This window comes from Macaca nemestrina, chromosome 1 (genome assembly GCF_043159975.1).
Source record: "Macaca nemestrina isolate mMacNem1 chromosome 1, mMacNem.hap1, whole genome shotgun sequence".
NCBI classification, from domain to species: Eukaryota; Metazoa; Chordata; class Mammalia; order Primates; family Cercopithecidae; genus Macaca; species Macaca nemestrina.
In genome coordinates, this window is record NC_092125.1 from 225599433 (window position 1) to 225621142 (window position 21710).

General features: G+C 41.5%; 1 protein-coding gene and 1 non-coding gene across 8 annotated transcripts in view; both read left to right on the top strand.

Moving 5' to 3' along the window:
• LOC105479209 (arginine-glutamic acid dipeptide repeats) overlaps positions 1-21710 on the top strand; it is a 466387-nt gene that overhangs the window by 309573 nt on the left and 135104 nt on the right. For all 7 annotated transcript variants that reach the window (XM_071066820.1, XM_071066814.1, XM_011737100.2 and 4 more), the window contains 3 exons: positions 4746-4794; positions 13322-13446; positions 15694-15793. In XM_071066820.1, the coding sequence (XP_070922921.1) occupies positions 4746-4794; positions 13322-13446; positions 15694-15793 (274 nt within the window). The remainder of the gene's footprint in view (positions 1-4745; positions 4795-13321; positions 13447-15693; positions 15794-21710) is intronic.
• On the top strand, positions 1378-1502 carry LOC112426421 (small nucleolar RNA SNORA77). The gene has a single exon (XR_003017723.1). It is a non-coding gene; the product is annotated as a small nucleolar RNA SNORA77 (small nucleolar RNA).

Genomic DNA, 21710 nt, shown 5'->3' on the forward strand with positions numbered 1-21710 from the left:
AAAGGCTGTTCTTCCCTTTTCTAATAACATGGCTGTGTTAGGCTGGATTATCTTCATATAATTTAACCATAACAATATATTGCAGCAGATTGAATTGAAAAGTAGATAGGAGAAACTGTCTTTTGTATTAAGTCAAATATTAATGAGATTTGCAAAAACATGAAAGAATGCCTCAGTTTTCACTAAAGCTTTTTGCTTAAATGCAATTACTTTTTATAAGAATATGCATATTGTTATATAATGGGCTTATTACTATTTTTAAATCAATAAATATTTTGAAAGTTTTCAAAAATTTGGATTTCTTGGGATGTTCAGTAATTTTTATTTTTATTTTTTGCAATAAGCTTTATTTCCATTTTGTCCAAAGCTTGGGAAAGGGGTCCAGGGTAGTGGCTGGAGGTGCCGCTTAGGCAGAAGCCCTGAACTTTTAGAGAGGCTCCTAAAAGGTTGCTGGGCTCTGTAGGCTCCTAGTGGTGATTGAGGGTGAGTCTTTTGGAAGAAACACTTACCCAGCCCAGCCTGGGGAGGTTGATCTGGTAGTCGCCGATCTTCTTGTTGAGTTTCACCTCCTCATCTAGGAAGTAGCTCTCCAGAAGTCACGGAGATGGGGGTCTGTGCAGGCAGAACCCAGGGCCTAAAGATCGAGGGTCTGGTTCACGTTCTTCCCCAGGGCCATGGTGACTTCCATGGCACCCAGGGTTTTTACCCCCACTCATTTTGAGATGGCTTCTCCACATCCTGGAAATGGGGGCCAATGCCACACACACATCTTCAAGAGACACTCTGTACCCTGAAGCTTCTCGGTAGGCCAATTCATGGAAGAAGTCACCTGTGCCTCCCAGAGCCACATCATTATGGTTTAAATAGAAGCCCAGAGAGAGATGGATGTTAAGAAGCCCATAGATGCAAATTGACCAGGTGGTTGATGGCGGCCGCTACCTTGATGGGATAATTCTGATGAATCCAAGAGCTCGCGGTTGGTCAGCAATGAGGCGCTAACCACAAAAACAGTGGTGGCTGGTCCCAGAAGCAGGAGATGGCCAAGAAGAAGGGTCCTGGAGGTTGCAAATGGAGAGGAGCTTGGAGGGCGGTGGGAGGCTGGAACAGATGGAGTCCCAGGATGTGTGCTGTCCAAACATTGTTGAAATGAGACAGATTCTGGGACCACCAAGATACACTCCAGTAATTATTAAGAGTGTAAAAGGGTACAGAGACCTAAAAGTTTGAGAAGTGTCATGTTACACAAAATGTAGTCATTGCATCAAGATTGCAATTGACAGTTAAGAGTGTTTCCTACAAGCTGTTGATATTATGTTTAAATATTATTAATGAGTGAGGTATGAACCACAAAAGGTGCATTCAAGAAGGGGGCAGTTCACAGACTCACTTTGCACCTGGCTGCAGCCTCATGGGCGTGCTTTTTCCATGTGCCAGGGAAACATTCTGGGGCGTTGTGGCTGCCTAACCTATCAAGGGTGATGCAACTGTCTCGGGATACAGGATTTAAAAAAGAAAAAGAAGAGGAGAGCATTGTGGCAGCAGGGGAGGAATACTTAGTTCAGTAAGGAGGATTCTGATTGCTCAGTGGATCCAGATATAGCTGGATGCTGGCACTTCCCCACCATGTGTACTTCTTGTCTTTCATCTTCAGTTCATATTCTGACAGTTTTTCTGTCAGATGCATCAAGCTTTCTCTAATGGGGTGTGTTGCTATCTACCTCTTTATATCTTGGACCTAAAAAGTACTTTTGCCATTTATTCTGTATTTTGTAACTCTTGCATATAGTAGGTTAATGCCATTGTCTGCACCTCAGATCCTACCTGCTGAAAAAGAACTTTGTTGTATTCCTTGCTACAGAATCCTGATATTTAAAAGTTACATACAATTTAAAAATACTTTTGTTGCAAAGAGGGATTTTAAAATAAGCTTTTAAGAAGGTTCCTTATTTTATCTTGGTTTTCATGTTATAGCCTACTTATTAGTACTCTTCCCTGATATAAACTTAAAAGAAACAATTTTCAAGTCTCTTAAGATGGCCCAATACGTTTTTTGTCTCATTTCTGTTAGTTTAATAGTAATTATCTACATCCTATTTTTATGGAAATACGTGACATGTAAGTAGTTCTAGTCAGCCGGGTATTGGGGAGTTTGTTTCGTTATCATGGCACATTGGGTTTTTTTTAGCTAAATATGACAATAAATTAGCTTATTAAAATAAAAATGGGGTTGGGGGGTGAGTGTGGTGTCTATAATTCCAGCACTTTGGGAGGCTGAGGTGGGGATCCCTTTGAGCCCAGGGTTTTGAGAACAGACTGGGCAACATAGCAAGACCTCATCTCCAAAATAAAATAAAAATGGAACAGGAATGTTTTTTCTGGAATTATCAAGGACTTAACAGTGCAGCCATGGTATGGAAATGATATCCAACCACTGGAGAACTCTAGAGTAACAGACCTTCTGGAAGAACCCGAAGGTTGAGCTGCAGGCACAAGTTACTGAATGGGCTATGGCTGAAAGTTTCTGAAATGATACATTCTGGCTAGACCTGCTTGTAGGCAAGAAAGCGTTTGGAAAGTATTTAGAACTTTTGGCAGCTTGTTTTGCTCACAGCTAGTTAGAAAATAGGGACAAGTCGGAAGGGAAATAGTGGTAACACTGACTGCTTGCTTGTTTTTCTTAAAGAAGTGCTCGTGATTAAAATAACTTGGCTGATTTGATTCCTCTACATACCTCCTAAAGATACAGACAGACAATTAGGGAAATCTGGGCATAGCATACACCTGAATATTAAGAAATTGCTAATTATTATATGTTGTGATATATTTGATTGTGTCCAAATCCCTTATCTTTGGAACCTCCTAAAACAGCTTCTTCCATTTCCTGTATAAACCTATGAGAACAAACCATCTTTTAGCTTCTTTTTTCCACATGCCATTCTCCTAATGAAGAAATGAAGATGACTTGTATGATGAAGTCATCCCACATGCAAGCATTTCCCCATCACCACCCCTCCCTTTCAGCCTGCCACCTCTGCATGCTTTCATTTTTACTTGGAAAGTCCTCTTTTTTTTCTCCTGCTGCTAGGCCTGTTATCTCCTTCTGTGTCTCCTCATGAAGCCTGCCTCATTTTGGTACCTCCCCTTCACATTTTTGTACTGTGTCTTCTGAAGTGTCTTATGTTGATTAATACGGGCATCAGCCTGTTCTGGTGTTTTGGTGCAGATGCTGCCTCGCCAGCTGGAGGCTTGTAAGATTCTTGAGGACTGGACCACCACATTTCTCCTTCTTTCTCTTCTTCTTCTTCATCTTCTCCTCCTCCTTGTCTTCCTCCTCCCTTTCTCCTCTTCCTTCCTCCTCCCTTTCTCTCCTTCTTCCTTGTCTTCTTTTTTTCTTCCTTTGTCACATTTACTACCACCTTTGCCCAAACAAGATTATTCGTGAGAAAATGGTTGGATTAAAAGAAGAAAGTACTGGACCCAGGTGCCCTAAAGGAAATAATAGCTTTCCAAAATGTATTTTTAACAATGTCAAACATAGTGGGTATGGCTATCAGATCCATGAGAGAAAAACAAGGGCATGTGCCTCCTCTTGGGCCATCTTCTTTGACACTGTTTTGTTTGTTGCCTTGTTTATAGACAGGGTCATGCTCTGTTGCCCGGTCTGGAGTGCCGTGGTGCGAACATGGCGCACTGCAGCCTTGACCTCCCAGCTCAAGGGATCCTCCTAACTGGGTCTACGGGTGTGCACCACCATGCCCAGCTAATTTTTAATTTTCTTATAGAGATGGGGTCACTTTGTGTTGCCCGGGCTGGTTTTAAACTTCTGGGCTCAAGCGATCCTCTCGCCTTGGCCTCCCAAAGTGCTAGGATTACAGGTGTGGACCACTGTGCCTGTCCCTGTTTGCTGCTTTATCCCAACACCTAGGACAATTCCTGGCTTATAATAGGTACTTAAATATTGGTTGGTTGGATGGATGGATGGGTGGGTGCTTGGGTGGATGGATGGATGGATGGATGGATGGCTCAGTCTGTGTCCTAGGATAAGTTTTCTCATTTGTATTTTATAAGGCTTAAGGTAGGGCACCCTGAAATGTTTTGAAAGGAAGAAATGTGTGACTGGAATTGTACTACAGGAAAGTCCATCTCTCTGAGGCATGAAAGAATGATGGCATAGGGGCTGGGTGCGGTGGCTCGCGCCTGTAATCCCTGCACTTTGGGAAGCTGAGGCAGGTGGATCCCTTGAGGGTCAGGAGTTCGAGACCAGCCTGGCCAAACATGACAAAACCCCAAATTATTAAAATTACAAAATTTACTGGAATTTACTGCTAAAATTACAAAAATTAGCCGGACATGGTGGTAGGCACGTGAAATCCCAGCTACTCAGGAGACTGAGGCAGGAGAATCAGTGGAACCCAAGAGGCGGAGGTGTCAATGAGCCAAGATCATGCCTTTGCACTCCAGCCTTGGCGACAAGAGCGAGACTGTCTCAAAAAAAGAACGATGATATAGGAAGGTTCTCATGAAAGGTAGCTGCAGTTCTTAGGATTTTAGAAGGAAAAGGTTTTAGAGGTGTGTGTGTGGTGGTGGGTGGTGTATGTATACAGAACATTAGAAGTAGTGGGGACGTTAATTCTTCCTCATTTTTTCCTCATTTATTTGAAGAGAATTACTTTTTTTGAAAAATGTGTGAATGTTTATGTCAAAACTATATTGTGCTAATTTAATCTGCTCTATTTCTGTTCCAGGAGGCTGAACAGTACCCAGGGTGAGATTCGTGTTGGTCCTAGTCATCAGGTGAGGTGCATTTTCATAGCTTCCTTAATAGATTTTTCTTTTTTACTATTCTGCTGGCACTTTATTCTGTTGAGCAGCATCTTAGAATGTTGTTAAGTGCTATAGGGAATTTTATATAAATACGGAGGTTTTGTTTTTTTCCCCTCAGATCACCACATTTCAAAAATTGTGATGAAATACATACATGAAGTAAAATTTACCATCTCCCATTTTTAAGTGCACAGTTCAGTAATTAAGCACATTAATATTGTTGTGTAGCCATCACCGTCATCTATCTCCAGAACTCTTTCTATCTTGCAAAACTGAAACTCTGTACCCAGAAACAGTAACTCCATTTTCCTTCTGCAGCATTGGCAATCACCATTCTCCTTCCTCTCTTTGTCTTTGACTGTTCTACCTGATAAAATACCTCATGTGAGTGGAATCATACAGTATTTTGTCTTTTTGTGCCTGATTTATTTCACGCAGCATAATGTCCTCACTGTTCATCCATGTTAATAGCATGTGTCAGAATTTCCGTCCTTTTTAAGGCTGAATGACCCATTGTATGTATGTATCACAGTTTGTTTATCCATTCATCCATTGATGAACACTTGATCACATATTTTTATTTAAAACATTTTAAAGCCAGACGCGATGGCTCATGCCTGTAGTCCCAGCACTTTGGGAGGTTGAGGTGGGCAGATCACTTGAGGTCAGGAGTTCGAGACCAGCCTGGCCAACATAGCAAATCCCATTTCTACTAAAAATACAAAAATTAGCTGGGCGTGGTGGCAGGTGCCTGTAATCTCAGCTTCTTGGGAGGCTGTGGCAGGAAAATCATTTGAACCCGGGAAGGGGAAGTTATAGTGAGCCAAGATCGTGGCCACTGGACTCCAGCCTGGGCAACAGAGCAAGACTTCGTCTCAAAAAAAAAAAAAAAAAAAAAGATAAAAGATGTTTAAAATCTCTTTTCCTGGCTGGGTGTAGTGGCTCTGGCCTGTAATCCCAGTACTTTGGGAGGCTGAGGCAGGTGGATCACCTGAGATCAGGCGTTTGAGACCAGCCTGGCCAACATGGCAAAACTCCATCCCTACTAAGAATAGAAAACTTAGCTGGGCATGGTGGTGTGCACCTGTAATCCCAGCTACTCAGGAGGCTGAGGCAGGAGAAATCACTTGAACCCAGGGGGCAGAGGTTGCAGTGAGCCAAGATTGTGACACTACGCTCCAGCCTGGGCGACAGACTGAGACTGTCTCCATAAAAATAAACAATCTCTTGTTCTTCAGCAGAATCAAGATGGTTAGGACACTTTTCAGTCAGAGAGTTGCTGTGTCACCACTGTTGCCCTTTCTTATTTCGTCGCATTTACTACAGCTTTTTGGGTTTTGTTGTTGTTTTTACTTTTTTTAGAGACAGGGTCTCACTCTGTTGCCAAGGCTAGAGCACAGAGGCATGATCACTGCTCACTGCAGCCTTGACCTCTTCCTGGGCTGAAACAATCCAACCTGTCTCAGCCTCTGAGTAGCTGGGACTAAAGGCATGTGCCACTGGGCCCGGCTCATTCTCTTTTGATCTCAGTGTCAGTTAGGATGCTTTCACTGGCAGTACTCTGGCTCTGTTTCTGTCTCCCATGTCACAGCATCCTGATCAGGCAGGACTGGGGCTCTGCTGTGCTTCTCTGAGACTCTCTTGTACCCAGGTGGCCTCCATGGAGGTGGCGTCATCTTCAGCTCAATTCGACTAATTCTAAGATGCACTTTTTTCCTTCACATTTGCTCTCTGTAGTTGGACTTCATTGTATATTCTGTGGTGTGGTTATAATTTATTGGCTACATTTTATCCTTTCTCAATGCACATAAAATAACAGTGGGTCTTACAATGAATGAAGTTCAGCAAGTGTTGAGAGGAAGAAAGAATTGGACTTCTTTTGCCCTTAGGAGCAAGGAAAATTTCCCCAGCATGTCCCCAGTAGATCCACATATTGTTGCCATGGATTGGGTCATGTGTCTATTTCTAAACCATGAGGAAGGAGTTGAGGATGATTAGCACTTGAGTTGGAATGGATGCTGGGGAGTACACAGCTAAGGCCGTCATGTCTAAAGACATGGGATACAGGCAGCAGTGAGCCTTGGAAAGAAATTAAGAAGTGAAGGAGTTAAGAAGTGAAGTGAACACAAAAACTATCAGGGTCACATAGTTTATAGAAGATACTTCTCATCCCAAACCTGGGGTTATAACTAATACAGACGGAAAGAAGCTGCAGGAGGACAATGTCTGCTTGTGCAAGTAGAGTCTTTTGTTGGTGTGTTCCATTAGGTGGGCCTGACTGCCGCCTTGGGGCTGTATTTTCCATCTGGGAACCTGGTACTCACCTAATGCCACTCAATTCCGTCTCCTATTCCCTACTTTCTCTTGCACTGTATTTTACTACCCATTTTTTCCCTCTCACTGTGTGTTTCCAGTGTCTGGAGATCTTTGTACCAGACTTTTCTTTTATAGATTTCTTTTTTTCCTACCATGAAAGAAAATGTAGTTCCTAAGGAAAAGATGCTTACATTCTTGGAAAAGGAGCAAATTTACTGTGATTGGAGTTTTGTATACTACCATTTAAAATCAGATGTTTGGTTTTTTACATCAGATTTTAAATGTATTCTGTGTGCTTCATTTTCGAAAAGAAATGTCTTGGAGCACCAAAAATAATAGAACTTTTAAAAAGGAATTGGCAACATTTACGTTTTTAAAGTTTTTGACTTTTGGCTCACGCCTGTAATCCCAACACTTTGGGAGGCCAAGGTGGGCAGATCATTTCAGCTCAGGAATTTGAGACCAGCCTGGGCAACATGGCAAAACCCCATCTCTACAAAAAATACAAAAATTAAGTGGGCATGGTGATGCATGTCTGTAGTCCCAGCCACTCAGGAGACTGAGGTGGGAGGATTGCTTGAGCCTAGGCGGTTGAGGCAGCACTGAGCCAACCATTGCACTCCAGCCTGGTGACAGAACCAGACAGTCTTTAAAAAAAAAAAAAAATCAACCTTTTTATTAGGGGAAATTAACCTTTTTATTATACTAACATATACAAAAGCAGGGAAAGAATAATACAATGAAGTCCTTCTCTTCATTGCTCAGCTTCCACAAGTATCAAATCCTCATCAAACCCATTTCATTTATTCACCCTCACAGCTCTTCCTGCTGTTATTTTAAATATCTCACAATACATCATTTTCCTTGTAGATGTTCCAAAGATAAGGGATTTGGACACAATCAAATATATCACAACATATAATAATTAGCAATATCTTAATATTCAGGTGTATGCTATGCCCAGATTTCCCTAATTGTCCGTCTGTATCTTTCTCTGTTTCTTTATATTTTCATAGTTCAAATTAGAATCTAAATGAGAGCCATTCATTACAGTTGGTTGATACATCTCTGGCCGGATCTCAGCTCACTGCAAGCTCTGCCTCCCGGGTTTACGCCGTTCTCCTGCCTCAGCCTCCGGAGTAGCTGGGACTACAGGCGCCCGCCACCTCGCCCAGCTAGTTTTTTGTATTTTTAGTAGAGACAGGGTTTCATTGAGTTAGCCAGGATGGTCTCGATCTCCTGACCTCGTGATCCGCCCGTCTCAGCCTCCCAAAGTGCTGCGATTACAGGCTTGAGCCACCGCGCCCGGCCGATACATCTCTTAAATCTCTCCTAATTCACAGGTCCTTCCCCCAGTCCCCCAGTGCATGTGGTAAAGAAGCTGTTTCATCCCGTAGGGTATTCTATAGTCTAGATTTGGCTGATTGCATTAAATTTGTTACCTTGTTCTTTGCATGACTTGAGAATTAGTAGTTAAATCTAGAGGTTCGGCCGCATTCTAATTTGGTACCCTGCCTTCCGGAAAAATGCTTCCTGGGTGGTGGTATGTACTTCTGCCAGGAGGCTCATATGTCTCTTTTTTAATTGTAATTAGCAGCCACTGATCATTTCTTTCTTTCTTTTTTTTTTTTTTTTGAGACAGAGTCTTGCTCTGTTGCCCAGGCTGGAGTGCAATGGCACAATCTCGTCTCACTACAACCTCCGCCTCCCGGGTTCAAGCCATTCTCCTGCCTCAGCCTCCTGAGTAGCTGGGATTACAGGCGCCCGTTATCACGCCTGGCTAATTTTTTGTATTTTTAGTGGAGATGGGATTTCACTATGTTGGCCAGGCTGATCTCGAACTCCTGACCTCATGAAACACCCGCCTCAGCTTCCCAAAGTGCTGGGATTACACCCGCCTCAGCTTCCCAAAGTGCTGGGATTACAGGCATGAGCCACCATCCCTGGCCACCACTGATTGTTTCTTAGATCCATTATTTTATTAGGGATTTCAAAACAGTGATATTCTAATTCTACCATCCATTTATTCATTGTACAAATAAAATGAAACTTCACCTTTATCTTTCAATGACTACCAGTGGATTTAAGATTATTTTTTAATCTATAATGAACTGATTAACGTTCCTGCTGTATTTGTCCTTTTCACTTAATCCCAGTAGTTTTTGTCCTTTTCATTTAATCCTTTTTCTCTGGTAAGACATGATTTTACTGCCTCACCTTATACATTGTATTCCCTAGATCTGGAATTAAACTTGTCTCAGAAGAGCCCTCTTTTGTTGTAGTGGGAAGTGGTATTTATATACTGGGTGCTGGGGTATTCATTCTTACTGGGTTGGTTGCTATTTCGAGGCCTTTTCTGTAGACAGAATAGGAAATAGGTGTTTTATTTTCCTACTTTCTTAAAGATAAAATACATTATAAATTTATACTGATATATCCAATTCAAATTCATATTTTTATATGGCCTTTATACTAATTCTGTCCTTCTTTTATCTCTATCATTTTCCCGTGACTCAAATCCTATTTTTTAATGACACCAACAAAATTGCTTATTTGCTTCAATTCCATAATATACATATAAAAGCCTAGAATAACAATAATCACACTGCTACAAACAATATGCTTATTGAAAACAGTTTAGTATTGCATTTTGTTTTGTATATCCTGCCAGGGCTGTATAAGCAAATTAATATATCTTAGAGTTACTTGAAACAGTTCCTAGAGTAGAACCAGCTGAATTGTTGCATTTCTTTCCATTTGGTTTACAGTTTTAATGAGATTATTATTATTTAAGCTTCTTGTTTTCATTCCCTCTGCTCCTTCTTAGATAAATAATAACATAATATATATCCTTTTTGCCACCTTTCTTTTAACAAGATATTCTTGTGTTCTCCTCATAGCAGTATGTAGAGCTCCTTCTCATTCCCTTCTGTAATACTGTTTCATAGAACTCCATGTATGAATGTAGCAGTTTATTCATCTAATCCCTATTAATAGGCATATGAGTTGATTGTCCAGTCATTTGCCATTACATGTAATGCTGCAGTGAATAGCCTGTGCATATGGATTTTGATGTTTTTGCCAGTGTATCTTGGGGCTATATCCCTAGAAGGGGGATGGCTGACTTAGAGGACAAGTGCATATATAATTTTGAGGGTGTTGCCACATTCCCCTCCATGGAGATTGTATTGGTTTGTGTTGATACTAGCAACTAATATGAGTGCTAATTTTTTTCATGGCTTTATGTATTGTCAAACATTTGGAGTTAAGTCAGTATAACAGATGCAAAATTGAATATGTGCCATTAATTTGCATTTCTGTTGTCAGTGAGGTTGACTCATCAGTTCTTATGATTAAGAGGCATTTTTGTTTCTTTTTCTGTAAACTGTCAATGTAGTCCATTTTTCTCGAGGATGGAGAGGGAGCTTGGTCCTGCTCACGGTAATAGTATTTTTTGAGTAATTTAATGGACATTAGAGAACTGCTGTGCCCAGTACTGTACTTGGTGCTGGGGAAGCGGAGCTCAGTAGTAGTGTCAAAGACCTTTTGATTCCAACATTTGTTGTGGTATTATTATTATTATTATTATTATTATTATTATTTTGAGACAGAGTCTTGCTCTGTCAGCCAGGCTGGAGTGCAGTGGTGCAATCTCAGCTCACTGGAGCCTCCACCTCCCAGGTTTCAGGTTTCAAGCGATTCTCCTACCTCAGCCTCCCAAGTAGCTGGCACTATAGGTGTGCGCCATCATGCCTGGCTAATTTTCGTATTTTTAATAGAGACGGGGTATCACCGTGTTGGTCGGCTGGTGTGGAACTCCTTACCTCAGGTGACTCGCCCGCCTCAGCCTCCCAAAGTGCTGGGATTACAGACGTGAGCCACCGCGCCAGGCCCATTGTGTTTTAATTTTATCCTACTATTTTCACTATATATTAAGCAGAACTAATTGTGACACTCAGTTTGATGTTATAGAAGTCAATACTTAACCAAAGAAGAACATCCTTGCTTGGAGAAAGTCAGCTTGATACACATGTAGAGGCCTGGAAGACAGCCTGTAAAGCTGTGTGGGTGCTCATGGCTAGCCTGAGAGCCACATGGCCTGTTGATGTGATGTTTTGCTATGCAGTTGCTTCAAAAACTTGAATAACCGACATTTAAAACCACAAGCTTTTACATAAAAGTGAAGATTTCTGGAATTTGGAAAAAGATGGAGGATGTACACACACTGGTTCCCATTCCTGTGTGACAGCATTCCCTGGATGGGGCAGTTCTATCTCCATTTCACTGTGGTCCACTTCACTCTTGAGTACTTAACACCTGCACGTCCAGGTGGGGAGTCACTGCCACACATAGCTGTTCAGCACTTGGAAGTCCAGATTGGGATATGGCATTTTGTTTAACGTGACTACTAGAATATTTAAAATTAAATATGTAATTCTTACTTTATTTCTATTGGATGTTGCTGGCTTATCTTCAACCTGCTGCATTCACTTAAATTTTTTGCCCAGGCTTTGTGTACCATGGAGCTTTATCAGACTGATGTGCCCATGTTCATCATTTGACAGGATGAGAACATGAGTATCTTGCAAATGTCTGACTTTTCACAGGTCTCTGCTGTTTATGGTGGTCATGGCACCTGCTTGCTCTTGCTCTGTCCCAGCAGAGTATGGTTGAGAAAATGCCACGGGTATTTGAATCTGATGACTTAGAGTCTTTTTGGGGAGCACTGTTGCTCAAATATTTTTAAAAATTCTTTTTATCGAGGTATACTCTATGTACAGCGAATTGTTTGAATCTTATGTGTGCTTTTCAGTCTGCCCTGATGATTCGTATCAAGGCACAGAACATTTCTGTCATCCCAGAAAGGTCCTTCCTGTTCCTTCACAAGCAATTCCTTTTTCTGTAAAGAAGTCACTGCCCTGATTTCTGTCACCACAGGTCAATTCAACTACACTCACATACCCCCCCACACATAATTTTTTTTTTTTTTTTTTTTTTTAAGAGGGAGTCTTGCTCTGTCACCTAGGCTGGAGTGCAGTGGCACAGTCTTGGCTCATTGCAAGCACTGCCTCCCAGGTTCAAGCGATTATCCTGCCTCAGCCTCCCAAGTAGCTGGGACTACAGGCGCGTACCACCACACCTGATAATTTTTTTGTGTTATTAGTAGCAATGGGGTTTTATCATGTTGGCCAGGCTGGTTTTGAACTCCTGACCTCAGGTGATCCACCCTCCTCAGCCTCCCAAAGTGCTGGGATTATAGGCATGAGCCACTGTGCCCAGCCTCAACTGTATATATATATATATATATTTTTTAATTTAATTTAATTTTACTTTATTTTATTTTTGAGATGGAATTTCACTCTCTCCCAGGCTGGAGTGCAGCGGTGCAATCTCAGCTCACTGCAACCTCCGCCTCCCGGGTTTAAGCAGTTCTCTACCTCAGCCTCCCAAGTAGCTTGGATTACAGGCACCTGCCACCATGCTTGGCTACTTTTTGTATTTTTAGTAGAGACAGGGTTCCAGCATCTTGGCCAGGCTGGTCTTGAACTCCTGACCTTGTGATCCACCCACTTCAGCCTCCCAAAGTGCTGGGATTACAGGCCTGAGCCACCGGGCCTGGCCTCAACTATGTATTTTAATGTTAACTTTAATACTCATCATTTTTTGGTATTGACCATGACTTATATTGCTCTTGAGTGTCTTAAGAGTAACACTTTTCTGATAGGATAGCTCACTTAATTTTTTAGCAAATATCCTTAGGTGAGATATCATTATTTGCATATGTCTTTTTTGTCAGCTTGTTATATTGGAAATGTACGTGCATTTCCCTTCTTTATCAATAGCTGTTACCGTGTAAAGACATTATTTTGTGTTTTTTTGTTTATTTATTTTATGCATATGTGTCTGCTTCTGTTTTACTCTTGGTATCATGCTGGCACTGGTTTGCTCTGACACTGTTAAGCAGATATTAAACAGTCTATTGTGAAATCTATGGTGAAATGATCCTGACATGTGAAATAGGTCAGTTTAAATGACTCATGGTTTTGTTGTTATTTTTCTGCCATCCAAGGAAAGAGGCTTAGTAAAACATTGTATCTGTTCCTAAAGACTGTTTATTGAGATAGCTCTTTATGATTAATACATGCTTCTTGATTGTGACTTACTCATCCCTGTCTTACAGGCCAAACTTCCAGATCTGCAACCATTTCCTTCTCCAGATGGTGATACAGTGACCCAACATGAGGAACTGGTCTGGATGCCTGGAGTTAACGACTGTGACCTCCTTATGTACTTGAGGGCAGCAAGGTAATAGGAATCTACCCCCATCCTGCTTTCTGAATTAGACCATCTGAACTGTATAGGCAGTAAACTTTGCCTTTCCCCTGAGATTTTATTTCTATATTGGGCATTCTCTGACTTTAAGTTTGGTTACACCCTCTGTAATCAGGACCCTGGTTCTTCTTACCAGAGAATAATTTTTTTCATGATGAAGTAATGTTTTTCTTCTTGATGTTTGCCCCACATCAAATTTTGGAACTTTTCAAGATGAAAACAGCTTAGGCCATACATAGAGTTATCAAAACCTCTCAATCCAGTTGAGTACTTGAGTCATTCAGCTCATCTTAAAACCCCACTACAGGGGGGTGGGGATGAGGGGAGGGAGAGCATTAGGACAAATAGCTAATGCATTCAGGGCTTACAACCTAGATGACGGGTTGATAGGTGCAGCAGCGCACCATGGCACACTATAGCTATATAACAAGCTGACACGTTCTGCCCTTGCATCCTGGACCTTCAAGTAAAATGTAAAACAAAAACAAAACCCACTACAGATTTCATGTTCTCTCTCTACTTTGTGGCTGTTCATTAGTGCCTGTCCTGAAGTTGACATTTTTGTGTCTTGCCTACATGAGAACATTTACCTGTGATCACCTCGTAGAAGTTACATAGAACATACAAATGCCTCAGATGCAGAGACAAGTGTGAATTTGCTCCTCACACATCACAGAGCAGGCAGGCAGACTTTATATGTAGTGATTCTGGTCTTGGCAGCATCAATAGCATGCAATGACAACAAAAACACGAAAGCAAGGATTAGGGCATCCAAATTCTAGCCCTGGCTGGGTTTGTGGGTTTCTTTTTTTTTTTTTCTTTTCTTTTTTTTTTCGGTTGTTACTTGTTTTGTTTTTTTGAAACAGGGTCTTGCTCTGTCACCCAGGCTGGAGTACAGTGGCACAATTATAGCTCACAACAGCCTTAACCTCCTGAGCTCAAGTGATCCTCCTGCCTCAGCCTCCTGAGTAGCTGGGATTATAGACACATGCCACCATACCTGGCTATTTTTAATTTTCTGTTGTTGTTGTTGTTGTTGTTGTTGAGATGGAGGTCCTTGCTGTGTTGCCCCAGTTACCTGGCTGTTTTCTAGTCAATGGTGTTGTGCATGGTGGCATTCAGTAGAGATGAGAATGTGTAAGTGGAGTGAATGACTAAGAGGTTTTATCTCTGGTTTTTCACCTTTTTTTTTTTTTTTTTTTTTTTTTTTGAAGATAGGATCTCACGCTGGAGTGCAGTGGTGTAATCACAACTCCTTACAGCCTTAACCTCCTGGGCTCAAGTGATCCTCCCACCTCGTCCTCCCCAGTAGCTAGGACTACAGACATGCACCACCATACCTGGCTAATATATTTTTTAAAGTTTTTGTAGAGATGGGGTCTCTCTGTTGTGAGGGCTGATTTTGAACTCTCTGACCTCAAGCAGTCCTTCCATGTCAGGTTCCCAGAGTGCTGGGATTACAAGCATGAGCCATCACACCCAGCCATGATTTTTTACTTTTAATTCACTTAAAGGTAGTTGATATGCAGAATGAGAGGAATTAAGTAAAATTTTAGGTGACTTAATTTCACATGTTTTCTGGAGACTTTTCTTTCAGAAGATTGTCATCTACTGAAATATTGTGGCTCATAGATTTAGATTCTTCATGCTTTCAAATCTAAAATCTTAGTACTGATAAAGCATGAGAAGAAACAATACAAATGGATCTGACTAAAAGTAACATATGTATTTCTCTGTGAGTGAAGAGGAACTTAAATTTATTTTTGGTCTGGGTGTGATGGCTCACGCCTGTAATCCCAGCACTTTGAGAGGCCGAGGCGAGCGGATCACCTGAGGTCAGGAGTTCGAGACCAGCCTGACCAACACTGTGAAACCTTGTCTCTACTAAAAATACAAAAAGTAGTTGGGCATGGTGGCGTTCCTGTAATCTCAGCTACTCGGGAAGCTGAGGCGGGAGAATCCCTTGAACCCTGGAGGTGGAGGTTGCAGTGAGCCGAGATTGCGCCACTGCACTCCAGCCTGGGCAACAAAGTGAGATTCCATCTCAAAAAAAAAAAAATTATTTTTAAACACGAGCAGAGGCAGGGCTGGGAACTGGTTCATCATGCATGTAGTAATGGAATTTGTTCTGGGCTGGAAATGTCCCCTGAAAATTGAAGATCTAAGTCTCTGTCCTTATATTGCTATGTACTAATGAAGGAAAAACCTTTTCTTCTGAAGGAGCATGGCGGCATTTGCAGGGATGTGTGATGGAGGCTCTACAGAAGACGGCTGTGTCGCAGCCTCTCGGGATGACACCACTCTGAATGCGCTGAACACAGTAAGTCTTTTGAAGTCATCCTGAGTGGGAAGACACTTCTTTTTCCCCTGAACTGGCTGTAGGGAATGTGTGGTGAGTGCGGAGCGTGAAGTCGCCTGCAGATTCAGGAGTGAGTTGTGGTCTTGGCTGTTGGGTGCCTTGGGGGCTCCAGGCTTGTGATGTGGCACCTCCAGGTTAATTTCCTAATCTGTGTCTGTGCTACAGGTTTGAGATGATTCTCAAATGAGATCCTAATAATAGTACCTGATACTTCACTGCGGCTTCACAAAGCCAAGTACTGTGCATAGAAGATCTTGCTTAATCCTCACAACCCCCTCTAGGTTCTATTTTTATTTTATTTTTTATTTTTTGTATTTTTTGTGATGGAGTCTCGCTCTGTCGCCCAGGCTGGAGTGCAGTGGCACGATCTTGGCTCACTGCAAGCTCCGCTTCCCGGGTTCCCGCCATTCTCCTGCCTCAGCCTTCCGAGTAGCTGGGACTACAGGCGCCCACCATGCCTGGCTAATTTTTTGTATTTTTGGAAGAGACGGGGTTTCACCATGTTAGCCAGGATGGTCTTGATCTCCTGACCTCATGATCCGCCCCCTCGGCCTCCCAAAGTGCTGGGATTACAGGCGTGAGCCACCGCGCCCGGCCTCTAGGTTCTATTATGACCTTTTTAGACATAAGGAAATAAGTTGAGAGAGATTAAGTCACAATTTAAGGTCAACCCCCAAGATTGGAATCTAAAAGCTGTGCTTTTGTACTTCACTGTTTCTGAGACAATGTATTTATTTTAAAGCACATGGAGGGATGGGAAGAAGCTAAACTTTTTTGCATAAACTTGTTTTTTATAAAATATACTTCAGAACATGTTAATATTTTACATGACTATGAAATGTTTTACAAGAATAATTTCTAAGAAATTAAAAGTAAAATGAAATAAATGAGGCTAATGTTACTGAGTTGGTTGCGTGACATACCATCATCATTACTCATCTGCTTTAATCCCGTTATAAACACACAGCAGCTCAAATAACAACACACTGCTGCAAACAATATGATTACTGAAACCAGTTGTCTTTCGTTCTCTTTATTTGTTGTTGTTTTTAGACTTTATTTTGGCCTTAGGCTATATCCCATGGGGCTGTATAGGAATATGAATGTATTTTAAAGTTACATGAAATAATTCCTCTCTCTCGTTACTAATGTGAAACCATTAAATCTGAAGAGGTAATGATATTTATGGAATCAATTTCTGGTATATTGATAGTCTGCATGGTTCCGTATGTGTATGTAGGCTGTTGAGTATGAGGCTGAGCACCTCTTCTGATGATTAACCAAATGTCATTTAAGCACCCCTTTGTTCTTTCTTTTTTTTTTTTTCTTGAGAGGTCACTATAGTTGGAAGAGACTTTGGAGATCATCTGTCCCAGTCTCTGAATAGATAAGAATCCAAGGCGGCCAGATAACTTAAATACTGACAATCCCAAAAGCTCCTAACAGAGGGAAGAAAGTAATCCCATTCCTGATTTAGAGATCTTTTTACTACAGTTTCTACTACGCAGCTTGCTTTTGAGGAAACATGTAGATATCTGCATGATATGGCTGATTTTTATTCCTAGTATGATTAGGTTTCTTGAGTATGATATAACATTTGAGTGGTTTTGCTAGGGATACACCATTCTCTAAATAAGAGAATGTTTTTTTACATTGTCATAAATACTGTGTTTGTGTACATTCTCACTGATTTGATAGGATAGTTGTGGGGATTTTTTTGTTAGCTTTAAATACAGAATCTTTATTTTGAGCATATGATTGAGCCAGAAGGGGCCTTTGAGATTATTTTACAGATGAGAAAACTGAAACTCAGAGGTTGATGATACTACAGCCAGTAGAGGCTGTGGTAGGTTAGATATGAATGTTTGTGAATTCAGAATACCTTAAAAGTGTATGTACAAAGAGAAAGTCCTTGATATGAACTTTTTTCTGTTGTTGTTGTTGTTGTTCGTTATTGTTTTTTCTTTTTTTTTTTTTGAGACGGAGTCTCGCTCTGTCGCCCAGGCTGGAGTGCAGTGGCCGGATCTCAGCTCACTACAAGCTCTGCCTCCCGGGTTCCCGCCATTCTCCTGCCTCAGCTTCCCGAGTAGCTGGGACTACAGGCGCCCGCCACCTCGCCTGGCTAGTTTTTTGTATTTTTTAGTAGAGACGGGGTTTCACCGTGTTAGCCAGGATGGTCTTGATCTCCTGACCTCGTGATCCGCCCGTCTCGGCCTCCCAAAGTGCTGGGATTACAGGCTTGAGCCACCGCGCCCGGCCTATTGTTTTTTCTTGAGACAAAGTCTCGCTGTGTCACCCAGGCTGGAGTGCAGTGGCACAATCACAGCTCACTGCAGCCTTGACCTCCCAGGCGCAAGCGATCCTCCCCCTTCAGCTTCCTGAGTAGCTGTAGCTGGGATTACAGGCATGTGCCACCGCACTCGGCCAATTTTTGTTTGTTTGTCTTTGAGACCATCTTGCTCTGTTGCCCAGTCTGGAGTACAGTGACACAGTCTTGGCTGACTGCAGCCTCACTGCCCAGGCTCAAGCTTTTCTCCCACCTCAGCTTCCCAAGAGCTGTAGCTGGTATTATAGGCACCCACCATCGTGCTTGACTAATTTTTTAAAAGAATATTGTTAAGATGAGATCTCACTATATTGCCCAGGCTGGTCTTGGACTCCTGGGCTCCAGTGATCCTCCTGCCTCGGACTCCCAAAGTGCTGAGATTACAGTTGTGTGTCACTGCACCTGGCCTTTTTTTAAGTTTTATTTTTTTGTAGAGACACGGTCTCGCTGTGTTGCCACGGTTGATTTCGAACTCCCGGTCTCAAATGATCCTCCTGTCTCAGACTCCCAAAGTGCTAGGATTACAGGCATGGTCCACTATGTCTGGCCTGTTGTTCTCTGTATAAAAGCTGTGTGAAAAAAATTCTGCTTTCATAACTGTGCTGTCAGTTGGATTTTAAATAATGAAGATTTTGCCATATTTAATTAAATGTCTATTTTTGGCACTTTCTTGAATGTATATGATTTATTTCCCTTTTTGTTCCAAACTCTCTAAGAATTCTGTAGACCATACTTCAGTATAGAAATCATTTTGGCTACTTTTGCCCATGGTTCTTTGTGACAAGCTCCTTCTGAAGGTTTTATTAGCACTCCCAGAGATTTTTTTGTTGTACAATTTTTTATTTTTTGACACTGAAACTCTCTAGCCTGACATGGCTCAGGTGTCTTAGGTTATGTGTACATATTTTGTGATGAATTGAAAAGTTATGTGCTGTTTTAATTTTTGTACTTCACTGTTGAACTGACTCTGAAAACTTTAGTTGCAGGTGTCTTCCTAATGAAAAGTGAAGTGAATGAAAATATCATGTGAGAGAAGTTACTGGGATTTTTACTTCCCTAGAGTAATAGAAGATTTGAGCTGTGTTAAGTAATAAGTTAAAAAGATATATACATTGTTATATAGGAAGCATTTATTGTTTTCTTAGAGTATAGCATAGATTTAAAACAAGGTTAGGCATTTATCAGTTTAGAAGAAACCTGTGAATAATTAGTATATATTTCCTGCTTCCTAGGGCAATATAGAAATTAAATGAAATAGGCTATATGGCCACATTAAAGTGTGTTGAACATCCAGTAGGAGTATTTAAATATGAGTACATTGAAATAAATCGTTTCATTTTTAAAACTGCAATTGCTGTAGAAAATTTTTGAGCTGTCAGTTCTTTTTTGTTTGTTTTTTTGAGACAGGATCTTGCTCTGTTGCCGAGGCTGGAGTGCAGTAGTGGATCACGGCTCACTGCAGCCTTGACCTCCTGGGCTCAAGCAATACTCCTACCTCAGCCTCCAGAGTAGCTGGTACCACAGGTGTGCGCCACCATGCCCAGCTGTTTTTTGTTTTGTTTTGTTTTTTGTTTTTGTTTTGAGACGGAGTTTCGCTCTTGTTGTCCAGGCTGGAGTGCAATGGTGCGATCTCCACTCACTGCAACCTTCCGGGTTCCAGTGATTCTCCTGCCTCAGCCTTCCGAGTAGCTGGGATTACAGGCATGCGCCACCAAACCTGGCAAATTTTGTGTTTTTAGTAGAGACAGGGTTTTGCCATGTTGGTCAAGCTGGTCTCGAACTCCCGACCTCAGGTGATCTGCCTGCCTTGGCCTCCCAAAGTTCTGGGATTACAGGTGTGAACCACCGCGCCTAGCCCAGCTGGTTATTTTTACTTGTAGAGATGATGTCTCTCGATGTTGCCCAGAGGTATCAGTTCTTTATGACAATTATATGGACCTACTTTTGAATCTAAGCTCTGAGATTACTTATTTTGATTCTGTTTTTTCTTCATTATTAACAAAAGAGATTTCGGCCGGGCATGGTGATTCACGTCTGTAATCCCAGCACTTTGGGAGGCTGAGGTGGGCAGATCACGAGGTCAGGAGATCAAGACCATCCTGGCTAACACGGTGAAACCCTGTCTATACTAAAAAAGTACAAAAAAAAAAAAAAAATTAGCCAGGCGTGGTGGCAGGCGCCTGTAGTCCCAGCTACTCAGGAGGCTGAGGCAGGGGAATGGCATGAACCCAGGAGGTGGAACCTGCAGTGAGCTGAGATCCAGCCACAGCACTCCAGCCTGGGTGACAGAGCGAGACTCCGTCTCAACAAAAAAAGAAAAAAAAAAAAAAAGATTTCTAGTGTGTAATTTTTGAAACAACTTATTAAGGTAAGATTTATGTATAATAAACTGCTCTGTTTCAAAGTCAAAAATTTGAGGGTTTTTTTCAGATACATAAACCTGTGAAACTACTATGAAGGTCAAGATACAAAACATTTCCAATACCCCCAAAAGTTGCCTCATGGCGTCTTATTATCATTTTCGGCTTCCAGCCTCAGATAACCATTGATGCATCGTGTTTTCAATGGTTTTTTGTTTTTTTAAAAAATCCTTTTAGAGTAGTTTGCATTTCGCGGAATGTTACAGGAATGGAATCATATTGTATGACTTCTTTCAGCATAAGGATTTTGAGAGCCATCTGTGTTGTTTCATGTATCGATGGTTCATTCTCGTGTTATTGATAAGTATTTCCTTGTATGGATATGCATATTCACAATTTTTTCATATTCTTTAACCTGGTGGTGGCTATTCTAGTTGTTTATAAACTTTTGGCCATTATAAAGCAAAGTTTTTTCAACATAGTTATATGAGTCTTTATGTTGGCATTTATCTTCAGTTCTCTCAGGTAAATACTTGCTGTGGCAGGATTATTTGTATGTAGGAAGCTCTCTCAGAAACTGTCAAACTGGTTTCTTTTTTTTCTTTTTTTTTGGAGATGGAGTCTTGCTCTGTTGCCCAGGCTGGAGAGCAGTGGTGCGATCTGGGCTCGCTGCAACCTCCTCCTTCCAGGTTTAAGCAATTCTCCTGCCTCAGCCTCCTGAGTAGCTGGAACTACAGGCACACGCCACCACTCCCAGCTAATTTTTTTGTATTTTTCGTAGAGACGGAGTTTCACCATGTTGGCCAGGATGGTCTGGATCTCTTGAACTTGTGATCTGCCCGCCTCGGCCTCCCAAAGTGCTGGGATTACAGGCATGAGCCACGGCGCCCGGCCTACAGGTTTCTAAAGTGGTTCCAATTTAGATTCCCATCAGTAGTGTGTTATAATTTTACCTCTTTAGCATCTTCACCAAGACTTGCTATTGTCAGTTATTTTTTTTTAATTTTTATCTATTTTAATGGATGTGTAGTGGGGTATCTCATTGAAGTTTTATTGGAATTTCCTAATTTAATAGGGTTGAGCATCTTTTCATGTTTTATTGCCCATTTGTTTATCTTTTTTTGTGAAGCATCTGTTCAAATAATTTGTTTACTTAAAAAATTTTGTTTTATGATTTAGTTATAAGGATTTT